At 33.7% G+C, this 22,426-nt stretch overlaps 1 protein-coding gene across 4 annotated transcripts in view; it reads left to right on the plus strand.

Moving 5' to 3' along the window:
- Positions 1 to 22,220, plus strand: part of GAB1 (GRB2 associated binding protein 1) — a 147,250-nt gene extending 125,030 nt beyond the window's left edge. For 2 of the 4 annotated variants that reach the window (XM_037830726.1, XM_037830725.1), the window contains exons 7-11: positions 7,844 to 7,933; positions 9,949 to 10,042; positions 10,949 to 11,072; positions 15,562 to 15,684; positions 17,855 to 22,220. In XM_037830726.1, coding sequence (XP_037686654.1) covers positions 7,844 to 7,933; positions 9,949 to 10,042; positions 10,949 to 11,072; positions 15,562 to 15,684; positions 17,855 to 18,013 — 590 coding nt within the window. In that variant the 3' untranslated portion in view covers positions 18,014 to 22,220. The remainder of the gene's footprint in view (positions 1 to 7,843; positions 7,934 to 9,948; positions 10,043 to 10,948; positions 11,073 to 15,561; positions 15,685 to 17,854) is intronic. The other 2 variants (XM_037830728.1, XM_037830727.1) reach the window with 1 other exon arrangement.
- The last annotated feature ends 206 nt before the right edge of the window (positions 22,221 to 22,426 follow it).

The following is a 22,426-nucleotide window of genomic DNA, read 5'->3' on the forward strand; positions in this document are numbered from 1 at the left end:
TCATGAAGTTCAGAAAATTTCCATAAGATATCTATAGTGGCTTCTCTTAAAGTAAGTCATTACATAAATTTATCATATTTATTCATTAAACCTATTTAGACCCTCCCCGCTCCCATCCAGTCTTCTAATATGATGTAGCTGCTGTTTGAACTAAAATGCTGTTTTGTTTTAGTTATTGTTATCCATTCATGCCTTTTTGCAGTAGTTCTGACCATTAGTTAGTACACTGATCTAAAAAAAAAAGCAGTGCAAGGTTGCTTATGGTGCTTTTGTATATTAGTTTGGTTCTAAAGTCTTGAGGTCTGCATCCTTTCCTTGGTGTAGGGAACATCTGGAAACAAATCCAGGGAAGTTTCCCCAGGTGGGTCTTTTGGGCACAGTTAAATTTGCTCTAAACATTTTCTGCAAGAGATCTCTTTTAAAGAAGTTCTTGGATTTGTGCTTTTATAAATTGAAGTTTATACTGTAATAAATGTTTGGACGATGGGTGAATAATACCAGTAGATATAACTAGATTTAATAAACAAGTGTTAAAGTTTCAATTGAAGTCAGGATTTTGGCTTGGTGTTATAGTTTAAATATGGCGTGTCTTTTTACAGCCTACCCTTAACATGTGTGGGTGTGGGGGAAGGTTTCCTGCATTTTCTTGACCTTCAAGTATAATAATCATGATTACATTATTGTATTCCTTTTATCTGCAATGAGACCATTAAAATAAGTAGGAACATTTTTCACTGTAAGCTGCCTTGATTATATTTTGGAATTAGCAGAGTGAATAATTTTTCTTTCTTGATTTTGAAATGCCTGCTGGAAATAGAAGCATAATCTGTAAAACTTTGGAAGACCTAATAACGTAGGCTAAGTTAAATCTGAACTAAAATGGAAAATAAATTTTCCACTTTGAGTTTAATTTCTGTAAGCAGTACCTATGAGAATAATGCTTAATAAATGTGTAGACTTTGCAAAAAAGGATTATATCTACTTATTCAAAACAAAGCCTTGCCTTCCATATTTGGAATAACCAAATTTCTTTTAAATTTCAGTTTTATTGAGATATATTCACATACCCTACAGTTATCCACAGTGTACAATCAGTTGTCACAGTATCATCATATAGTTGTGCATTCATTTCCATAGTCAATTTTTGAAAACTTTCGTTACTCCAAAAAAAAAATAATAAAAATACAAGTTAAAAAGAACACCCAAAACATCCCATTCCCCCACTCCCATTCCCCATTATTCATTTAATTTTTGTTCCCATTTTTCTACTCATCTGTCCACACACTGGATAAAGGGAGTGTGAGTCACAAGGTTTTCACAATCACACAGTCACACCATGTAAGCTACATAGTTATACAATCGTGGAATTACCAACTTTTGAAACAGCATTCAGTTGTTCCCTTTTTCCCCTTAAAGGACAAGCAAAACACTCTAAATTTATGGCACTGATGGGCTTAGACACCATCAGCTTTAAGAGAAAGGCAGTTAATATTCATTCAATGCAGATTTAAGTGCCTACCAGTTATAGGATGTACGTTTTGCCAGGCCTTGAGTCTCCAAAGACAAGAAGAAAAGGTCGCTTTTCTGCGGAAGCTATTGGAGGAGATAGACAAGTAAACACATTATCACAATTAGTGTGGAAGGGGCTGTGGTTGAGGTAAGCTCTTGGCACTATTAGGGAGACTCCCCTGAGAAAAGTCTGAGAGAGTAATGGCAGAGGAGGGCAGAATGGAAGTGGATCTTCTCGTCAGAACAAACAGCATACTCAGATCATACAAAAAGAGATGAGAGTTGTGGGAGGAATGGACAGACAGGGATGAATGTCATGCAGGTATCTGATCCTCAGAGTTTTATAAGCCAGGCTAGTGAGGTTGGCTTTATTGTGAGAACACCATTAAAGGATTTTATGCAGACAAATGACATACTCAGGTTGGCCCTAGAAAATCTCTTTTTAAGGTTTAAGATTAAGATTACAAAATCACACTTTTTCATCATCTCCCTCAGACAGTTCTAAAGTGCTTTGTTCAGCTTTCCAAATCCAGTGTTCTTGACACCTTGGTTTAGAGATCAAACGGGAAAGGCATAACAAAAGCTCCCTTCCTGGCTCTCAGTTGCTTCCTCAGGGTACTTAGATGGTATTTGAGTTGTGAGGGTAGTTGGTATGGCTCGAGGTCAAATAGCCATATAGTGCAAAGTCTTCCCTTTCAGAGAAACAATGTTTTGAAATGCACATTTTAGAAAAAAACAAAAGATACAGCATCAGACATGCAGATTTTTTATTTTCTGGGGTGAATGTGTGAAGCATGTCATTGCCTTCATTTTAAAAAAAGCATCCTGCTCTGTGCTGCTCAGCTTCTTACGGTTCCATGAGAGTGGTGATACTGCATCGGGGTCTTTTTTACCTTGGGATTACTGTGTGCCAAAGTACTTGCACTGTTGGCAAGGCTGTTTTCTTTGGCGTACTTGGAGATAATTCCTTGGAATAAAAATCAGCTTGCTGTTTTCGTTGGGCTTTGTTTTTTAAGGGCTTGCAAGTGTCCTCTGTGAGAACACAAATGGTCTAAGAGATCAAAGCAATAGGAGACTTATGGATCATGTGTTGAGAGCTTTTGCTTCAAATAGCAGACACTCCCTAGTTGACAATGTTTTGTTTTGTTTTTATTTTAAAAAGCCATTAAAATAGGTTCCAGGGGTGAAGTTGCAGAGCATATAATAGTAGAAAATATCACTCCAAGAATCCAAAAGGCTAGAATTAACTTCTCTTTCTACCATTAACAACTACTTACTACCATTTGGTGACATCAGGCTAATCGGTTAACTTCTCTTCACATTAGTTTTCTTATTTTAAAATGTAAGGTTTAAAAAAAAAGAAAAACAAAATATAAGATTAGATTAGACCCATCTCTAAAATGTATATAACAAGAAAACTCTTTAGTTTTAAAATTCTGTGACATAGAGAATACAAATTCATGGAGGAGATAAAATTATTGCTAAATTCATATCTGTGTTGTTTTACACATGGTTATGCCATCAGAGTACATATTGTTTTTATACTTTTTGATTAGTAGAGACCACCTCACCTTTATGCTTTCTGGCCCTTGATTGTAATATGTTTAATAATAAAAATTCATTCTTTATCCCATATACCTTCAGGTAATTCAGAATCCTGATAAAAGGAAAACACCAGCTAGTAAAATATACTTTGCAAGGTGCAAATTTGATGAGACCAAATCTAGCTTTAGTCTGTGCTACAGGTCTTATATTTGAACTTTTTTTCTTGGTCATTTCACAATAAAATGCAAGCTTTTTTTTTTTTTTTTTTTTTGTCTTTTTAGATGTTGAATAAATTGGTAAAGAATAGTCATTTAAAGCTAGACTTCTTTATAATGTAACTTTTTTCCTTCAAAGTTTTGCTTGATATTTTCAAAATAGATTTTTTAATAGTCTGCTTTTTAAGATATCTTTGGTCTATTTCATTCATTTAAAGAGCATCTCTTTGAATGCCTAGTGTATTTGAGCCATGGTGTTAGACAATGAAGATACTAAGATTAAAGTTACATTTTCTTCCCCAGTGGAGCTTTCTTTGTAGTGAAAACAAACTTATATTGTCATTACAAAGTAAAATTGGTATGAGGAGGTAAGAGAGAAAATGGAATCTAGAATGACTCCTAAGAAATCTATGTTGTAATATAGGAAACAAAACAGGTGTGTGATAGACAAGAGGATGAAATCAGTTTTGTACATTTAGTCTGAGTGACTGTGGTACATCCACATGGGGTGTTCTGTAGGCTATTAGATGTCTAGATCAGGAGCTTGAGAGATAGATCTAGACCAGAGATTAGTATTTACTAGGCTGTATTCCAAGTTACAGGAGCAGACCACATAATCCAGAGATTGACTAGAATCCATTGTGAGATTGTCTTAACCCTTTAAGGGATTAAGGGGTAAATTTAAAGGGAAGGTAGAAGAAGCATGGAAACTAAAAAGAAATAGCTAGAGGATGAACAGTCTGAACCTAAAGCTCTGCAGAGTTTCCAGAAAGAAGCAGCTAAAGTTGAAGACCAAGAGATTTTCCCTAGACTTTTCAAGTGCCCAATGGTTGGTGGCCTGGGTGGGAAGAAGCCAATTCTGTCTGCAAAGTAAATCCTGAATTGAGTTTCAAAGGACATAAAGAAATGAAACTAACAAAATGCCTAAGTGACACAATATACTTCAGTGTAACATTTATATATTGTGATTTTTGCCCTAAAATTAACCTAAAACTTTTATTAGGAGTAGAAAATACATGCAAATTTTATAAATACACTTTTAAAACCTCACTTACAATCATCTTTTTCTATGAAGAAAACCAAGAAGGATCTCTTCCTGGGAAAAAGATAGCAGTGATGAGGAAGAATTTGAGATTAAGTCTTACCAGGGAAAGTTGTTATATCTGACCCTCTTATTCTTTGGCCCACTGTAGAAATATGTCTCCTTAATCATGTGACTTCTTTGAAAATTACTTACTCCCCATTGTATACGTCATCACAAACACTTAAATTTTATACTTTGTTTTCATTGTGACCAATAAGAATTTCCAGTCATGACGAAAATGTAATAACTTTACATCCCTAATTCAGTGGAGTTTTATTTGCGGGCTTGCCCTATTTCAGTCAATGTAATGGGAAAGATGGGTAAGATAAAAGAGCTTCATCTCCCAGTTTGAAGTACTTAAAATTTAGTTGGGAGGACTTTATTGTACTCAACACAAAAGCAAAACAACAGAAATATTCTTCTGAGAAAACTACGAAAAGCGTTCCGGGTTGGAATAAGAATAAAGGGAAAAAGCATGGACTCTCTGGCTGGATTCAAATTCCAGCTCAGCCACTCAACATGTGCATGACTTTGGCAAATTATTTAACCTCACTAAGCTCCAACCCCCTTTTTGGTAAAATTATTTAAAACCTCTTTTATTTGTACCTCCCTCACATGGTCGTTGAGAGGATTAACTGAGTCCTTAGAGCCCTCACTAAATGTTAACTATTAATCATTAATTTAAGCATAGTGGTTTATCTCAAGGAAATTTTAGAGAATGTATTGCAGTTTGAGCTTTGTGTAAAAATTATAGACAATGATTGATGAAATTATGAATATTGATGGTGAAGAAATGGAGAAAAGGGGCATAGGGATTGAGATTATAAAGTTGTACATGGGGAAGAGAAAAGAATGTTCTACCAATAGCAGTGCATAATTCGGGAGAATATGGAGTAAAACACAAAAAGCATCTGTAGCTTACTCTTGTGGCCCCTTTCATATTCTACATGACCTCCAATATTACAAATGTGGATTCTGTATTCATGTCTGTAAAATCATCTAGTGTCTTGGCTTGTATAATTCATTGAATTGAAACTCGAAAGCAACTGGGTACTCTGTACTCTTCTCACATAATCTGGCTTTTAATTGCCTCTTATTGTTGTTTCTTCTATACTTTTCAGTTTGAAGATTATTCTCCTGGATGGAGAAGTCTAAAGCAAGATATAAGAGTAGAGTGTCTCTTGGTTATCTATTAAGGTTACTCTCTACCTTCCCAAACAATAGGTTTGTTCTTACCTTGTTTTTATTCTTCTAAGTGTAGGTTTTTAAAGAGCCTCCTTTGTTATTTTTCATAAGCCTTTGATCATTCTGGGCTATAGCCATCTAGCTAATGTTCATACCAGATTGGATAACTTTCTTTTTGACCTTTATGGTCTGCGCTTTCCATTTAGTGCTTCTCATTTTGAAAGTTCTGTTTGTTGCCATCTTGGCAGAGCATTAGCATTTGAAGACAATGTAGATGGTCAAAGGAGATGGACTATTAAAATATAACTGAAGTTTTCTGCCTACAGAACCAGGAAATGGTGTCAATGGAAAGAAGTGGCACTGGTTTGGAGGAGAGATAATCAGTTCAGTTCCAAATATTGTAAGGACAGTTGGAGATGACCTATCAGTCAACTGTGTTGATCTAAAGACAGTGAGAAACTGTTAACTATAGATTCTGCAGCCACAATTTCTTAAGTCACCACGAGCATAGATCAGATACTGAGGGTGAAAAGTTTGAGAAACACAACTGCTAATCATTGAGAGATACCCACAGTGAAAACTTAGGAGGGTGTGGAGGAACTAATGAATGTGAGTCTTTCAGAGAAGGAGGAGGGTGGGGGACACACTTGGTAAACACCAACAAACAAGAAGTAGCTCTAAAAGCATTTAGTAATTATTAAACATCACACCACCCAATTATCAACTATTTGTGGCATTCAGGTAGATGCAGTGCTACAAACAATACAGAAATTCAAAGTACTGTCAGCTGTACACATGGGGTAGTAATACGTGCATTTCTTTTCCGTTCTAATTGAGTTTCTTAGGGGCTATATAGCAGAGTGTCAGATCTTAAAACTGGGAGCTGCAGATGAATAACAGTCAAACACGCCCATTTTAAATGCCGAGTCTCTGGAAAATATTTCCAAAGAGGGATTAGGGAGACAAAGGCAATGTGGTATAGTAGTGCACTGTTCCAGCAGGTGGGAGGCTAAAGGAAACCTTAACTCCACCTCTGATTAACGCTGTGGCTTGAGTGCGTCAGGCAAACTCTTTGGTTCTCAGGGGGTATCTCATCCATAGAATGAAGAGGTTGGATTTGATCTTGAAGAGCCCTTTAGCTCTAAAATAAATGTATTTTTCTAATTGTAAAACTTTGCCTCTTATTTTGGGGGGAAGGAGAGTTTAAAAAGCTGACATTTTCCTTTCTTTTGGTAACAGTGCCCTGCCCGGGCGGGCTCTTGGGAGGTCAACTATAAAGGGTAGATGTGGATCATGCACCAAATTACAGTGTTCACATTTAGATTTGTCTTATTTCTGAATAAGCACAATGTATTAATTGTCTAACTTAGAGAATTTTCATTTCTTTTAACGTAGAATATCACATTTTAAGAAACGTTTAGCTTTCAGTAGATAAGGTAACATTATCATTTAACCAGCAAATTCAAATCTTGCCATCTAATAGATGTCAACTTAACTTTGTAAATTTCAAGAAAAAAGAAAATCTGGTGGCTTTGAGAATAGTGTGGCTGAAATTATTGATTCAAACGGTATTGCTCCTTTGGCAGCCAGGCTCCCTGTGGGAAAAGACCTGAGGCCGAGTACTGGTGTCAACCCAATACTTTTCATAGGGCTTTTCAGCAGTACATGTATGTGGGGGAGATTAAATGAAAGGAAAATGACAGCAACTGAACTTATTCTTTTAATTCCTTAAATTAATCAGCAATGCCAGAATCTAGGAATCTAATCCTTGCAAGATGTTACTGGAAAGCCACTGAGTATCCAGTGGAAACAAATAAATTTTGGTCTTGGTTTTGGTCTTGAATTAACATATATCGTACTGTCCACGTGCTTTTCTGGAAGGCCTTTGGTGAGGAGGTGCACAGATAGATTAAAGTTCAGAGAAAAGATGAAATTGAGATGTGACTGAGGGATTTATAATTTTTTACTTTATCTGGTTTTCTAAGACATTCTAGAAGAAAACTGACATGGCACATGATTTTCGTCTCTTTCCCAAATAAAGATAGCAATTAACCAGTCTGGTTATCCCACTGAAAACCTACCATCTTTTACACTCTGTATGTTACACTGTTGCATGCAACTTCTTCCTTTCCATTGTGGTGAGCATGAATGATATGTAGCAAGATCTGAAAAATCCTCCACAAATAAGCTTTTGTTAATGCTTTTGATGTAATATTTCTACACAGGGCTCTGTTGCTTTTTTTAAAGAATCCATTTTTCCAATTAAAAAATAACATATTAAGAGAGTCTTCTTTTTGCCAATTAGGTCAAAGTCCTAAAATTTTAAGACCCAAACCCCATGGTTTAGAGCGAACTGATTCACAAACCATAGGTGACTTTGCTACAAGAAGAAAGGGTATGTACTTTAGCAACGCATGCTATGTGGGACTTTGGGAATTTATTTACTTTGTAATATTTGTTTGCTTGTTTGTTAATGTAAAGGAGAAGAACCTAAATGCTATTGCTGTTGTAAATAAAGCTTCCCAGCACATTATTTCTAAAGTGAATGCTCCCCCACAATACACAAGTCTCCTTGTTATGCCCTTAATAGCAGCATGTTAAAAATTGATTATTTATGATATTCAGTTCTGTCCTTTTGCTTTATTCTTTTAACTTTTGGGGCATCAATACATTGTTTTCTTTAATCTTGTGAATTGCTTGTGAGTTCCAAATATCTCTTATCTTTATTTTAATATAGTGTGTGTATTCTGTTCTGAGACAGTATATAGAATCATTTCCATGAATTAATTTTTATGCCATTGTTCAGAATGTGACCACTAAACTGCTATTAGCCTTTAGGTTTCAGAAAAATAAAGCATTAAGAGTTAAAGAAACACTTTTAGCCAGGACATTATTATGTACAAGTCCATCTTTAAGTATATAAATGAGCAAAATTATTTTAGCACAATATAATAAATCAGTTTAGTCTTCAAAAAATTGCATTGAATATTTTGTATTTGAGTTGATAAAAATACTTGGTTATAAGCCTTAGTGAATCTGTATTGTCCTTTCAAATAACCATCTATTTTGTAGTTCAATTGTAATTATCATATGTTTAAAAATTATCCATATGTGGACAAAGACTATAAGGGAACCTGGAAAATTGAAAAGTTTTCTTTAGAGTGATGAGATGAAACATTATTAAAATATTTATCTCATATGTTTAGTCTCCTGAAATATAATTAAAATTAATAGATTGCATTGTTTTAGTTCTTTTGCTTACCCATAAATTTCTGAAAAATATGTTATAGTCTTGACTTTAAGAAGAGGGCTAATAACTGCACTATGTGCTAGTATAATTGTCTACTTAAGAATGAGGTAAATAAGCAAAGACCCTTATAAAAAAAGCTCATGAAAGATGTTAGTTTTAATTCTATCTGATTTGAGAATGGAAATTGTTAAATTAAGCTAAAAATATGAGGTAACTTGTTTTAAGGGATTCTGGCCTTTTCTCCAAGCCGAGTTTGAATCTAAAGATAAAATTTTATTTTGTTTTCTTTGTTTCCAACTGGGCATGAATTATTTAAAAAGATTTGGCTGTTAAATCATTTTTTGGTTTTTGGTTTTAGCAGTTTTTTTGTTTTATTTTGTTTTGCATTAGTGTAGTAACTGTTACAATTGATGGAACAGCAGCATTATATTTATACCATTAATTAAAGTCCATAGTTTACGTTAGGGTTCATTCTTTGTGCAATTCTGTATTTGTTTTTATTTTTATTCTGGTAGTGTATATACAACTAATATTTCCCATCTCAGCCACTTTCAAGTATATAATTCCATCGAGTTAAATACATTTACAATGTTGTGCTACCATGCCCACCATCAATTACCCAAAAAAAGTTTTGTTTTTTAAATCTCTGTGCATCATTTTATATGTTTCGTTGTATAACTGATGCTTCAATATTAAATAATAGGAACTTTTTTACATACAAGATTAAATCTCCATATTTGAGGTTAAAAATAGTGAGAAAATGAATCCATGAAATAATAAAAAGTATAAATCAAAAAACTATAAAGTAGTTGTCTCACATTTACTCTTTCTTGTTCTCAATTAGTTTATATTCATAAAATATTTCCTTAAATTTAGAACCAGCATATTGTAATAGAGCTTGAGTCTTGGAGTCAGCAGTCATGAAACATTATCTGATTTAGCTTTTGCCAGTAATTATTTAGCTGTGTGACTTTGGGCAAGTCATGTAACATCCATGAGCATCATTTCATGTGTGGAATGAGGTCACTGTGAACTAGGTGGTTTTAGGTGAATCTGGCTATAAAATGTAAATGTAGCTCTAGAGAGAGGATCTTGTTTGTTTTCCAAAGTTCTTTACAGTAACATCTCTTTTTCTTTCTCTTTCACTCTCTCCTGTACAGCCAAGCCAGCACCTTTAGAAATAAAACCTTTGCCAGAATGGGAAGAATTGCAAGCCCCAGTTAGATCTCCAATCACTAGGAGTTTTGCACGAGAGTAAGTCTTTGTTTAAAATATGTCATTATTTATTAACTTGAATATCTAAAGTTATTATCATGGAAAATATATACAGTGGTTCTCAAAGGATGGACTGGAGAACTGCCCTTTTTGGGGTTCTGTGAAGTCAAAACTATTTTTATTAAAATACTAAATTGTTACTTGCCTTTTCCATGCTCGTTCTCTCATGAGGGTACAGTGGAGTCTTCCAGAGGCTACATGATAGGTGGTGGCATCATCATTGTGAAAGCTAATAGAATGTATGCTTGTATGGTGTTTTTTAGATTTTTTTTCCCAGTTTTAACTTCTAATACATTAAATATAAATAGATATAACCCATATAAACCAAAGTTCCTCAGAGTTCTCAACAGTTTTTAAGATTATAAAGGATTCTTGAGATAAATTTCTGAGACCCACTAATCTGGAAAATATGGTGATTCCTTGTGTGTGTTGGGGCAGAGAGAGAAGGGGTAGTGAGAATTTGGAAAGTAAGGTTCTCTAATGTATACTTATTTAAATGTTTTTAGGGAATTGAGAAGAATATATGAAATTACAAACCTGTGTTGAATATATGTGTTAATATGTGTTCATGTTTTATGTGTACATACAACTATTTTTATAGGAATTTTTTCTGTGACTCTACTTATCATCAAGTCACTAGTAATATTTTTTATTTGGTTTTACACAAGAATTTTGTCCCCAAGAATATACTTTTGTAATATAGCTATAAATATTAGCTGTGCATTTGAATGTGTATACTATATTGTTATGATGTAACAATGTGTATAATAAATGATTATAAACTTACATGAATAGTTCTCAAAGTAAAATATATCATATATTTTTAAGAGATTTTAGAAATTTTCATCAGAGTTTGTGTTTGTAACCCTAATTTCTGGTAATTAGCTGCTCTAGGTTTCCCATGTCCCCCAGACCGGATTCAGTGCACAGCACAACTTCAAGCAGTGACTCACATGACAGTGAAGAGAATTATGTTCCCATGAACCCAAACTTGACCAGTGAAGACACAGTATGTAAAGTCTGCTTCCTAACTTCCTTCTTCCTGAGCAGCCCTTTTAAATCATTCAAGTTAGAACCTTTCTTCCAGGCTATAAATTTTACCCTTGTAACTTTCTTAATGTATTTAAGCAAGAAGGATAAAAGGCAGCTTTTTAAAATGCTTTTTAAAAGTCGCATTGTAAAGTTTAAAACCGATAGTCAAAGTGTAATATCAATATCTATAAACTAGATTTGAAGTGTTAAAAATTGTAGAAATTTTCCAGTTATATTTCTTTCAGGAGTTCTTGATCTTTGTTGCTATTTATGAAAATACTCCATTCGTGAATCATTTTATAATGCAGTTCTCCATGTCTGTGTTGAAATAGTCTTATATGGAAAGGTCTCTTGATAGTCCTTCAATAATACATTAGCTAAGGCTTGAAGATTAAATAAGACCTGGTTAGAAGCATAATTTGTTTCAGGTTGGCTGTATTATTGTAAGAGATGAGTATTTCGGTAATCACAGGAAACATTATATTCTTCAGCAATCAGGTAGTTGCCAAAAACACTTCAGATGTTTGAGAACACAACCAGTTTTAACTTTTTTAGTGTTTGCTTTTGCTTTTCCTTAAATCAGCTGGAATTCTTGCCCTGTTATTTTCATTTTAGTAGATATGAGTTTCATTTAGGATTAGGTTAAATCTGTAACAGAAAATAAACAAGTAACTGTGACTTAAGGCAGATGTTTCTTTCTCATGTAACAGTCCAGAGAGTCAATCTAGGGCTGTTGTGGCAGCTCCGGTCTGCAGAGTCCCCAGGGTGACAGTCCTCTCCAGCGCTCCACATGCTCATAAAAGATGACCCCTTGGCCAACAGATCCACATTCCAAGCCACAGAATAGAGGGAAAGGAGAAGAAAAAAGCAAAGGGTGTAGGCCAGCTGCCTCATAAAGAAGGTTCCCAGCAGCTGCCTTCTGCAAACTGTTGACCAGTACTTAGCCTGCATGTACCCACACTTAGATACAAAAACGGCTGGGAACTTAGCCTTTGTTATGAGGGGCAGTGGGCCCAGCTGATAACTCCATTCGTGTGGAAGAGGGGAAAGCAGATATTGGGGAACAGCAAGGCACTGTCTGCCAGGATAAGCAAATCTCTAATGTCAAAACTTGGAATGAGTAATATTTCAGTGGATTTATTTTCTTTAAAACAATTCTCTTTAGAGATCCGAAAATATAAAACCCAATTCTATTGATGAATTTGTTTTTTATCTTTAATAGGCTTTAGGCAAAAAACAGTTCCTTGCAAGTATATGTTGTCAGGGAACATAATTATATGATATGAAAAAGTTTTATTTGGTGCTTAAGCTAGTTAAATTTAAAATATTATTAAATTTATAAAGTGTCTAAAAATGAATAATAAAATTTTAAAAGTTTATATCAGCATTGAACTATATCAGTAATGTTTTCAACTAATTTTTTTTAAGACAGCAAATTTTTACTAATTGACTATTGCTTTTGCTTTCTCAACTTGAACAGTCTTATGATTTATTAACTTCATTTTTTTCTTCATTATAGTCAATATTCTCTCATAAGGGTCTAAGTAATCCTAAATGCTACATCAGGGTAGATATTGTCACCAATTTTCATCCTTAGGTAATTGAATGAACTTTTTTCTTTTTATAAAATTAGTTAGAGATACTGAAGAGTCTATCATCTTGCCAAAGATAATAAATAACCAAAAAAATCTTGAAAAGGACTTAATAATAGGAAAGCTTGAAAATACAGTTTGTCATGCATAAGTGTTTAAGTGAAGGGAAAAGATTAGAAAGAAAAACATTACAATCAGAAAGTCAAAGGAAATAACGATATAAAATTATTCTTTTTAACCTGACATAAAGCCAGACAAGTTCATTTACCTGCCTGGTAGAGGTGTCTAAATAACCATAAGCTGCTGAATTTCTGAGGTACTTAGTCTCTGGGTGTTAGAAATAAGCAAAAACAACCCAGGTGAGAACATCCATCTCCCATGTACACTAGGAAAGTCAACTGTGCCATTTCCATCACTGCATGGTGCCAACTGCAGAGGCTCATTGTAACCCATGCAACTCTTTTTTAGAAGACAGTGGAATAGTTACAGCAGTATTTCCTGAACCTGCTTGATTTGAAGACTTAATGTATCAGTGGAATACCAGAGAAGTTCACAAGATCTAATGTGTGCTTGGATTGATGAAGTCACTTAAAATATAGTCCCAGAGAAGCTGAAACAGGATCTGTTCAAATCTAATTTATACATACAAAGAATACTAAATTCTGTAAATTGACATTTTTAAAGCATGATACATTTTCTAGATCAATGATCATGGTGAAGGCAATATATAGTGTAACTATGAATTGGTAAATGTTGCCCATTCATTTGTACAAAGATCAGAAGTCATGCATTCAACAAGTAAACTCTTCATGTGACTCCTGAAATTCAAGTGATGGTATCCTGTTATTAAAGGCATAAATATTGTTACATAATAATAAATCACATTTTAAAATTTTACATATTTTTTTAGAAAAACAGCATGAGAATAAGTTTTTTAATGCACAGAACAGTTATAATAACTCCTAGCATCCAGAGTTTCTCTAAACTGTTTTGGGGAAACTGGGTTAAAGGCAAGAGACAAGCTGTTCCCATTTGAGATTAGATCAAGAGCAACAAGACTTTGTTGTAGGCACACACATTTTAACAGTACTTACAGTTGAAAAAAAATTCCAGTTCCTAGTAATAATTAGACATAAAATAGTTAAGCAATTCTTAGAAGTTCTCTTTAGGAACAACTTATTGGAATTAGGTACAGGTCATGGGAACTCGTGGGCTCCTTTTGTGACCCTGTAATGCTGTGAGCACATCTAGCCACTGGTGGTCAGGGAATTGCAGGCTGTGGGTTCTTTCATTGCTCACATATGAATAGAGAATGTCACTTATACACACACACAGCTGCCTGGTTTTCTATGTGAAAGCGAAATACAGAGTCATTCAGAAAAAAAACTTCTTGATGATTTTAGCTTCTTCATATTTTATGAATTAGGAAAAAAAATAATGGGGGTGGTGGGGACAGAGTGGTTCAATTTGAGCACCAAAACCTGCCTACATTTTGGTACCCTACATGTTCTTGTCAATATTTTTCAAATGTTTTATTAGCAATAGCTGAATTTGGTTTTAAAAATCTGGGTCATCACATTCAGTTGTGCAGCCTTTTACTGCATAGGAGTATGTAAGTCCATGAGATCCAGGCCCAGTTCCACTCACCAAGCTGTGTGCCTTGGCGCAGAGCTGTGTCTTACCAGAGGAAGGGGCACCTTTACCTAATTCACAAAAAGATTTCATACAGGCTGGCAACAACCCTGCCGCCAGTGAGGAAACAGACTCAGTATTTTTCCAGTGAATGCCTTTTCCCAAACATAGCTTATTCTGTATATCCAGAACAAAAAGAAATGGAATAGCAATATAAAAGAATCAACAGAACAAGATTTAAGCAGATTTCAAAGTTTGTTTTGTACATCATAACGGCTATACAATTTTTTTAAGTTTATTACATTATTATGATTTTCTTCATAAGTATCTGCAATAATATGTGATTGGTAATATCAACATGTGGAGAGCACAAGAGTGAGAAAGTCTCTTTTGAGTATTCAGTCTTACCTAGGAGGGGTCACAAACATTTCTAGATGGGCTTTCCAAGCAGCAAGTCATAGAATGGAAATAAGTCATTTGTTGAAGCACATTTAGAAGACTGGCATAATTAGAGGGTATATTTGGGATGTAAGTTCATGTCATATATTCATACATTATTTTTATTTTGAGATCCTATTAACCTAGTTCTTTTTCATTTTTCTGATTCAAGCTTTTTGGCTCTTGCTGTTTATTGCTGTTCTCTATCTTCCTTTTTTCTTTAACATTTTTAAAGAGGAATCCTTCTGTTGTACAATTACTATTAGGAGAGAAGGGATCAGGCTAAGAGAAGACAGGAAGTTAAGTGGTAAAAATTCTAGATGGTTGAAACAAAATAGACTTAGCCAGTAGAGTCATTATATATAGACTAAAATTAACATACTGAACCTAGCTTAATTTTAGTGTGAAAGCCTTTCAGTGAACTATAGAAGGTTCTTTCTGAATTTAATTTAAAATCAAGGAGTATAAGGACACTGTAGTTACATTTTTAATAACTATGTTTTTAATAATGTTCAAGTTAAGCTATTGCAACTAACTAGCTTGATGTCCCAAGCTTACTTTGAACCAAGTTTGACTTTTGAAACTATTTTAGCTTCATCTAAGAAGCTAAGTTTTAAGCAGTTTTTTTAAAAATGTTACTTGTTTTCCCCCAGTCCTCCAAGGGTATTTAATTTTCTAAGCAGGTATTTCTTCAAGTGATGCCCATTTGAAAATAAATATTTAGGCTTCAGCAAATGCCAAAGAAGATGAGCAGTATGTCTCGTGAATGTTCAAGGGTTGATTTTCTTTGTATTATGTTTTCAGAATCTTTTTGGTAGTAATAGTCTTGATGGAGGAAGCAGCCCTATGATAAAGCCCAAAAGAGACAAACAAGTGGAATACCTAGATTTAGATTTAGATTCCGGGAAATCCACACCACCACGAAAGGTAAGTGAAACCTCGTTCTATAAATACCATTAGCTCACATTTTAAACCTGGAGAATCATATCTCCTTTTGGTGAACTTTATTGGGTATGTTTAAGTTTATGAAGTCTAGTAATGTTATTTCATAAATCACAAGTAACAACAACGTTATGAAAACTGATAAATGTATTTTTTCCCTTCTAACCGTATAGGCAGTTACACACTTCCTACTCTTTTGATGGTTACCATTGAAATGCTTACTTAATAAATTCTAAAGTTAATCAGTGTCCTCACTCACTTTCCAGTGTTAGCTCAAATTACTTCCATATGACTCAGGTGCCATTTTTGTTTAGAATTTTAACTCTGTCTTTTGTTAGACATTATTATTACTATTCTTATTATGTTATATAAACAGTGTTTATTAATGTTTTCCTACATGTTAACCAACTTCTTTTTCATTCCTTCTTGTATATCATACCTTACTTCTATAATCATTTTCCTTCCACCTAAATACATCCTTTAGAAGTTCTTTTAGTGGAGGTCTTTGGTGATAAATTCTTTGCTTTTGTTTAACTGAAAACATCTTTATTTTGCCCATATTCTTGAAAGAGAGTTTTATTGGGTTCACAGTTCTTAATGGACAATTATTTTCTCTCAACACATAAAAGATACTAATCCACTGTCATCTGGCTTCTATTGTTCCTGTTAAAAATTCTGTCGGTCTAATTGTAATCTCTTTTTAGGTGATCTGACTTTTCTCTCTGACTGCTTTTAAGATCTTTTCTGTGTTTTCAGTATTTTGTAGGTTCATGATAATGTGTCTAAGTATAGATTTCTTTTTATTTATCCTGTTTAGTAGATGTTGTGCTGTCTCTATTTCTGGATTCATATTTTTGGTCAATTCCAGAAAATTCTCAGTCATTATTTCTTTAAAGCTCTCTTCTCTGCTGTTCTTTTTATTCTCTTGTTTGAGGTTCTGATGAGACTTATGTTAGAACTTTGGCTCTGTTCTCTTTTTTACCACTCTTTCATATTTTTTTTTCTTTTCTCTGGGCTTAATTGAGTAATTTTTTATATCTGTTGTCTAGTTTACTAATTCTCAATTCTTCTGTTTAACCCATTTGTTTAGTTTTTAACTTCAATTATTTTATTTTTCATTTCTGAAAGGAAGTTCTGTTTGGTTCTTTTTCAAATACTATCTAGCTGATTTTAATAGTTTCTTATTCCTTACTTGTTACTTTATTTCATTTCTTTTTGTTTTTTTAACTCCGTTAAACATTTTATACATAGATATTCTTTATACTGTGTTTGCTATAATTTCAATATCCGAAGTCTTTGGGGGTCTGAATCTGTGTTTATTGTTTCTGCTGACTCAAACTCTTGGTGGCTTATTTCCTTCTGGGTTTCATAAATTTTTATTATGAATTTGTTTTTGCTGAACATATCTGTGGGAATCCTGCTGGTCTAAATTTACTCTCAAAAGAATTTACATTTGCTTCTGCTAGTAGGTGCTACCACCCTAGGACCGCTTGATCTCAGACTCAGCATGCACTCCTAACCTCCTAACTTGGGCCCCAAGGCCTAGTCTCCTGTATGTTAATGAGAGTCACATCTTTCCTAAAAACAACTCTGCCTTTATAATTTATCAGCTCACCACTCCCTGTTTCCTCTTACACTGTGGGTATTTCCCTTACTTTATATTGAGCCCAGAAATGCATCAATAATTGTATTTCTTTTAAGTTAGCAAGTATCCAGTTGCATCTTAGGAGGAAGCAGGCCCTTCAGCCTATCAATTTCCCATTCTTGAACTGTTGTTTTTCAAAAAAGATTTCTTAACTCTGAAAGTATGGATACATGTTCTCAAGACTTAAAAAAAAAAAAAGTCAAGCTTAAGCTAAAGGCTAAAGGGAGATACAAGCTCTGAATCTTAAGATGAACGAGGGGTGTGCTGTCTTTATATGAATTTCATCTGTGATGAGTACATTAGTTTGAATCCTTATATATAAATAATTTTTAATTTAAGGAAGAAGTATTGTATAATTGAGAGAGACAACCCTGTTGAATTGAGATTTTTTTTTGCCACCCCATAGAATATATTTCATGAGTATTCTGTGTGTTTGTGTGTGTTGCAAGACTGATATTTCACTCAGAAATACTCCTTTACATATGGAACTTCTTTTCCTTTGCTTTTTAGCAAAAGAGCAGTGGCTCCGGCAGCAGTGTAGCGGATGAGAGAGTGGATTATGTTGTGGTTGACCAGCAGAAAACCCTGGCACTAAAGAGCACCCGGGAAGCCTGGACTGATGGGAGACAGTCCACCGAATCTGAAACACCAACCAAGAGCGTGAAATGAAAATATTTCTTGGCCATTTCTGAACACAAGAGAACAGAATTGTAAAAAATCCTGAAAACAGAACCACATCCATAGCAGTGTTTGAGTGAAGATGATTTGACACTTCTACTCTAAGCAGATCCTCCAGTGAATGGAGTTGAAGTCAAAGGACCTTGCAGATATAATCGAGCAACTGAGACCCTAAATGGTGCTATGTGGTATCTGAACAATTCATAACATGTAAATAATGTACAAAAATAGCATTGTTTAGCTCCCAGAGAAACATTTGTTCCACAGTTAACACACTTGTAGTATTATTACAGTATTTATGCACTTTTTCATTTAAAACATTGGTTTGGGTATTCCCAATGTACCTTAACGTAATTCCTTTGGGAGTACTTGCTTCTCCTCACACTACTCTCTATAACAATACTAAGTTAATGAAGCTACTTTTAGATTTGGAAATTGCTGTTTGAACTACACTTTAACAATATTAAATGAGAAGTAGATTCACAGTTTAACTTTCTAACTGAAACTTTGGGTAGCTGAAAATACAAAGTGTAGTTGGACTCATCACTCATTGCTGAGGATAATGTACATACTAGTTTCAAGAACTAGCTCTCTGGTTCATGTACGTTTAGTTTTTAGTGGTGGAATTCTATTATATTTTGTTAATTATGATGTTTTTGGTTCATTGGGTGAAGATTCTGCCGGGTGGGATCTTGCACTCTTTAAAGACTGAATAGTTAAACTATCCAGTAAGCCTATAAATCACTGCTAGCATGCAGTGATGATGTGCTTTTACACTTGTTAACATGTATTAAACTTTATATTATTTACAAAAAGTAGATTATGTAACTAGTCAGGTACGTACCAGGCACTGAATGTGCTAATACACTGATCAGGTTTAGACAATGAGCTTTAGTTGTGTTCTTGTTAGTCCTAATATTGGTTTCCAATTTGGAGTTAATGGAACAGTTGATGTTCACTGTTAGTTATAGCAACATACTGTGATTTTTAATTAGGCAGTAATTCAGATTTATTACTCTGAGAATGAAAATTCTCTTTTGACACCATAGTGCCCTTTTTATGATTTTTTTTTTTTACTTAATGTTCTTCTTGGCCTTATATTTAGATCCCTATGCAATTAATACTTTATATCTTCATTAAAAAAAATAGATGTTATATAAGTGATTCTTGTATGTAGCACCTGTTGCTTTTCCAACAAAAGAATTAAGAATTTTGTACTGTGATTTATAGTCACTGCCCCAATTCAAGAAATATTGGAGCCTTGCTATAATGTGAAATCTTATAGTCATGGACCCCTTCCAATCATATTTCTGAAGTCACCAGAAGAATCTTACAATTCGTCTTATCTATAACATGGTCCTGTGATGTGTGGATAGCAAAACCATAAATGAGAGTGATGCTTCAACTTTGTTCATCTGTTTTGACTTTGCAGTGTGATTTTGAAGGCAGGTGTGGTTGTTTTGTTTGTTCTGCTAAGTTACATACAATCTCTTATGCATTGACCTGGGACTCACAAACAGGTTTGGAGGGGGCGTAGAGCTAAGAGTGGCCACAGCTGAGGTGTGGCTTCCTCAATTCAGACCTCTGATTGCTGCCTGAGTACACAGATGTGCCCTGATTCTGGCCTATTGGCCAAGAGTACTGTGCCTAATCAAGTCTAATAGGTTTATCTCCCCACACAAGCTAAAAATGTTCATAGCAAGATGAATTGTAGACTAGTAACATTTGATGCTTTTAAATGTTTGCTTCTTTTTAAACAAAAACTAAAATCAGAAATGAATTTTGAGGTGGAATTTTAAATAAAAAATGTTGTTTGAGTTCGGTGTGTAAGCTGTTTTATGATGAGACCACAAAATAAAACTTAAAATCATTGGAGTGTGCCTAAACACAAGACACACAACACAGTTAATATGTAAAGATACTAAATTGTGTTACCTGGAGCATGAACATATATTTAGATCCAAAACACAATGATAAATATATGGTTAATTCAAAAGTAAAAATTGTGTTTTAAAGCTGGCTGTCAGAAAGGACTAAAGCAATTGAGTATTTTTTGGTGTGATTTTACCTTAATTTTTTATAAGTTATTCACCATTTTTTGAAGAGCTGCAGCACTCCAATTTGTAGAATGTTCTCATTTTGCAGGGTAATTTAAGAATTGGAATGTATTAGAAAGGCAGTTTGCTTTAGAAAACTAAATCACATTAAACATCATATTCACAAATTAAATTAAAAGACAATTTCTTTAACAGTATTTTCCAAACATTTTTTAGCAGTAGAATCTTTTCGTAAGTGAAATTTTATACGTAACTCAAATACATAAAGCCTGAAAAGTCCAATTTATCAGGATAAATGTATTTTGAGTTCACATTTGTGTTTACTTAGCTGAGTCCATTATTAAGAATAAGATTTCTGAATAACACAAATGTGAAGTTGGGGTTATAGATAGTTGATGAAAACTCAGTAATTTATTTCTGTACCATGTTTTATTTGCATAATATCAAGAAAATTTTGATTCACACAGATACAAGTAAGTGCCAATAGTAACAGGTTTTAAACACCTGGGAGATTTTTTAATTAAATATAGATAGATGAAATTAAATTCCAGGGTCTATAAAAAAATTAAAAAAATAAATTATCCTAGTAATGGAAGACAATTCATCAGTAGTCGCCAGTAAGGTAAAAGAGAGATATATAACACTTTAGAACATGCATTTTATTAGGTTTTTAAAATATACACTTATAAAAACAAAATTTGAATCAAATCCTTTTAATATATCCTTAATTCACCTCTACGAAGCTAGGTTTCAGTAGGGCAAGGGTTGAAAACCACTGGTTAACCATGTGACAGTATGATGTTCCAGATGAGAAGTCTTTTTTCCCACATGTTTGATGTTCTCTAACTTTTATACCTTATTTAGAAAAACTGTAAAATTTTATGAAGGTTTGAATACCAAAACATAGTTCTGCTTTCAAAATTCAAACTTGAAAAGTTTAAGCTATTTCAACCCCTAGAAGATATCACTTAGTAAGCTATTAAAGATGTTTTTAATGTGTTCTCTAGTTCATAAGTTTTTATCTTTATCAATACAATATAAGCTACTGTGGGCATTTTAGAGAATCCCATAAAGGTACTATGAGTGTGTGTATATACCACACACACACACATAATACATACATATATATATATATATATATATATATATATATATATATATATATATATAACATTATTAATCATGGACTTTTGATAGGGAAATACTTCTATACTTGTACATTTAGTTTATGTTATAATTTCTACTGGATTCTTTTTTATTTAATTAGTAGGGGTCACAATCTTCTTATTCATAAATGTATTTAAACTGGAAATTTTTCTTGAACACCAGGGATTGTTTCACTTTTTCTACTAAGGGGAAGTTGCTTTCTCTCTTTAGAGAAAATAGTATTTGTAGTATTTTACTAAAATGTTAACTACTTGTGCATGTACATTATACAAGTAGACACTGACCAGAATTCTTGGGTATTCCCAAACACTCTTAGTGCCTTTTTATTTTGGCCCATTGAAAGTGTGGGTATTAGTATTCAGAATGAATATAAAGCCTTTACAAATTTGGAAACGAAGTGGGTTCATCCTTCTTTTCCTATCTTCGGGTCATATTTGCAATCGACAGACATTGTACATATGACCAAATCATGTGGAGACAGAGAGAGGCATAGATCCATGATAGTTACTGTCAGTAAACATGTTATGTAAATTTGTATATAGTTTTTAAAACTGACAACTATGCGATGAAAAACCATGGTGTAAATGAATATTGTAGACATCATGGACTTGATGAGAAATCACGTGTCATGGTTGTTGAGATCGTTTTTTTTTTTTAGTCTGTCTAAATATGTTTATATATTACTGCAGTTTGAAATAACTTAGTTTGTCTTCTATTCCATATCTTTAGGTTCAGTGTAGTCTCTATCATGAGTTTCAGCAAACTGCTTAGTCATGAGATATACATAGTTTGTGCTTCCTTTAGGTAAAAGACATATGGTTTTGTAAGAAATCTTGTAACCTAAATTGTTGTTTATAAACACTAAATTTCAACAGCAAAACCTTATGTATAAAATTATTTCTCCCTCTCGCACATCTTTTTTGTAAAGATCCAGTTGTAGATGTTTTCTGCTGCCAAATAAAACTTTTCAAACAGTTTTGTTTCAAGACCTTAAATAGACAGTTTGGATACTAAAATTATCAACTAATAAGGATGTATAAATTTATATTTCTAACACTTCGTTAGAGTCTTGATCTGGACCAAAAATCTAATGCTGCTGTTGCCTAGGCTTCCTAGTCCTTCTGAGAGTGTTGCCACAAGCATATGGCCATCACTTTTTTCCATTTAGCCAGTGTTACCA

This window comes from Choloepus didactylus, chromosome 3 (assembly GCF_015220235.1).
Source record: "Choloepus didactylus isolate mChoDid1 chromosome 3, mChoDid1.pri, whole genome shotgun sequence".
Lineage (NCBI taxonomy): Eukaryota > Metazoa > Chordata > Mammalia > Pilosa > Megalonychidae > Choloepus > Choloepus didactylus.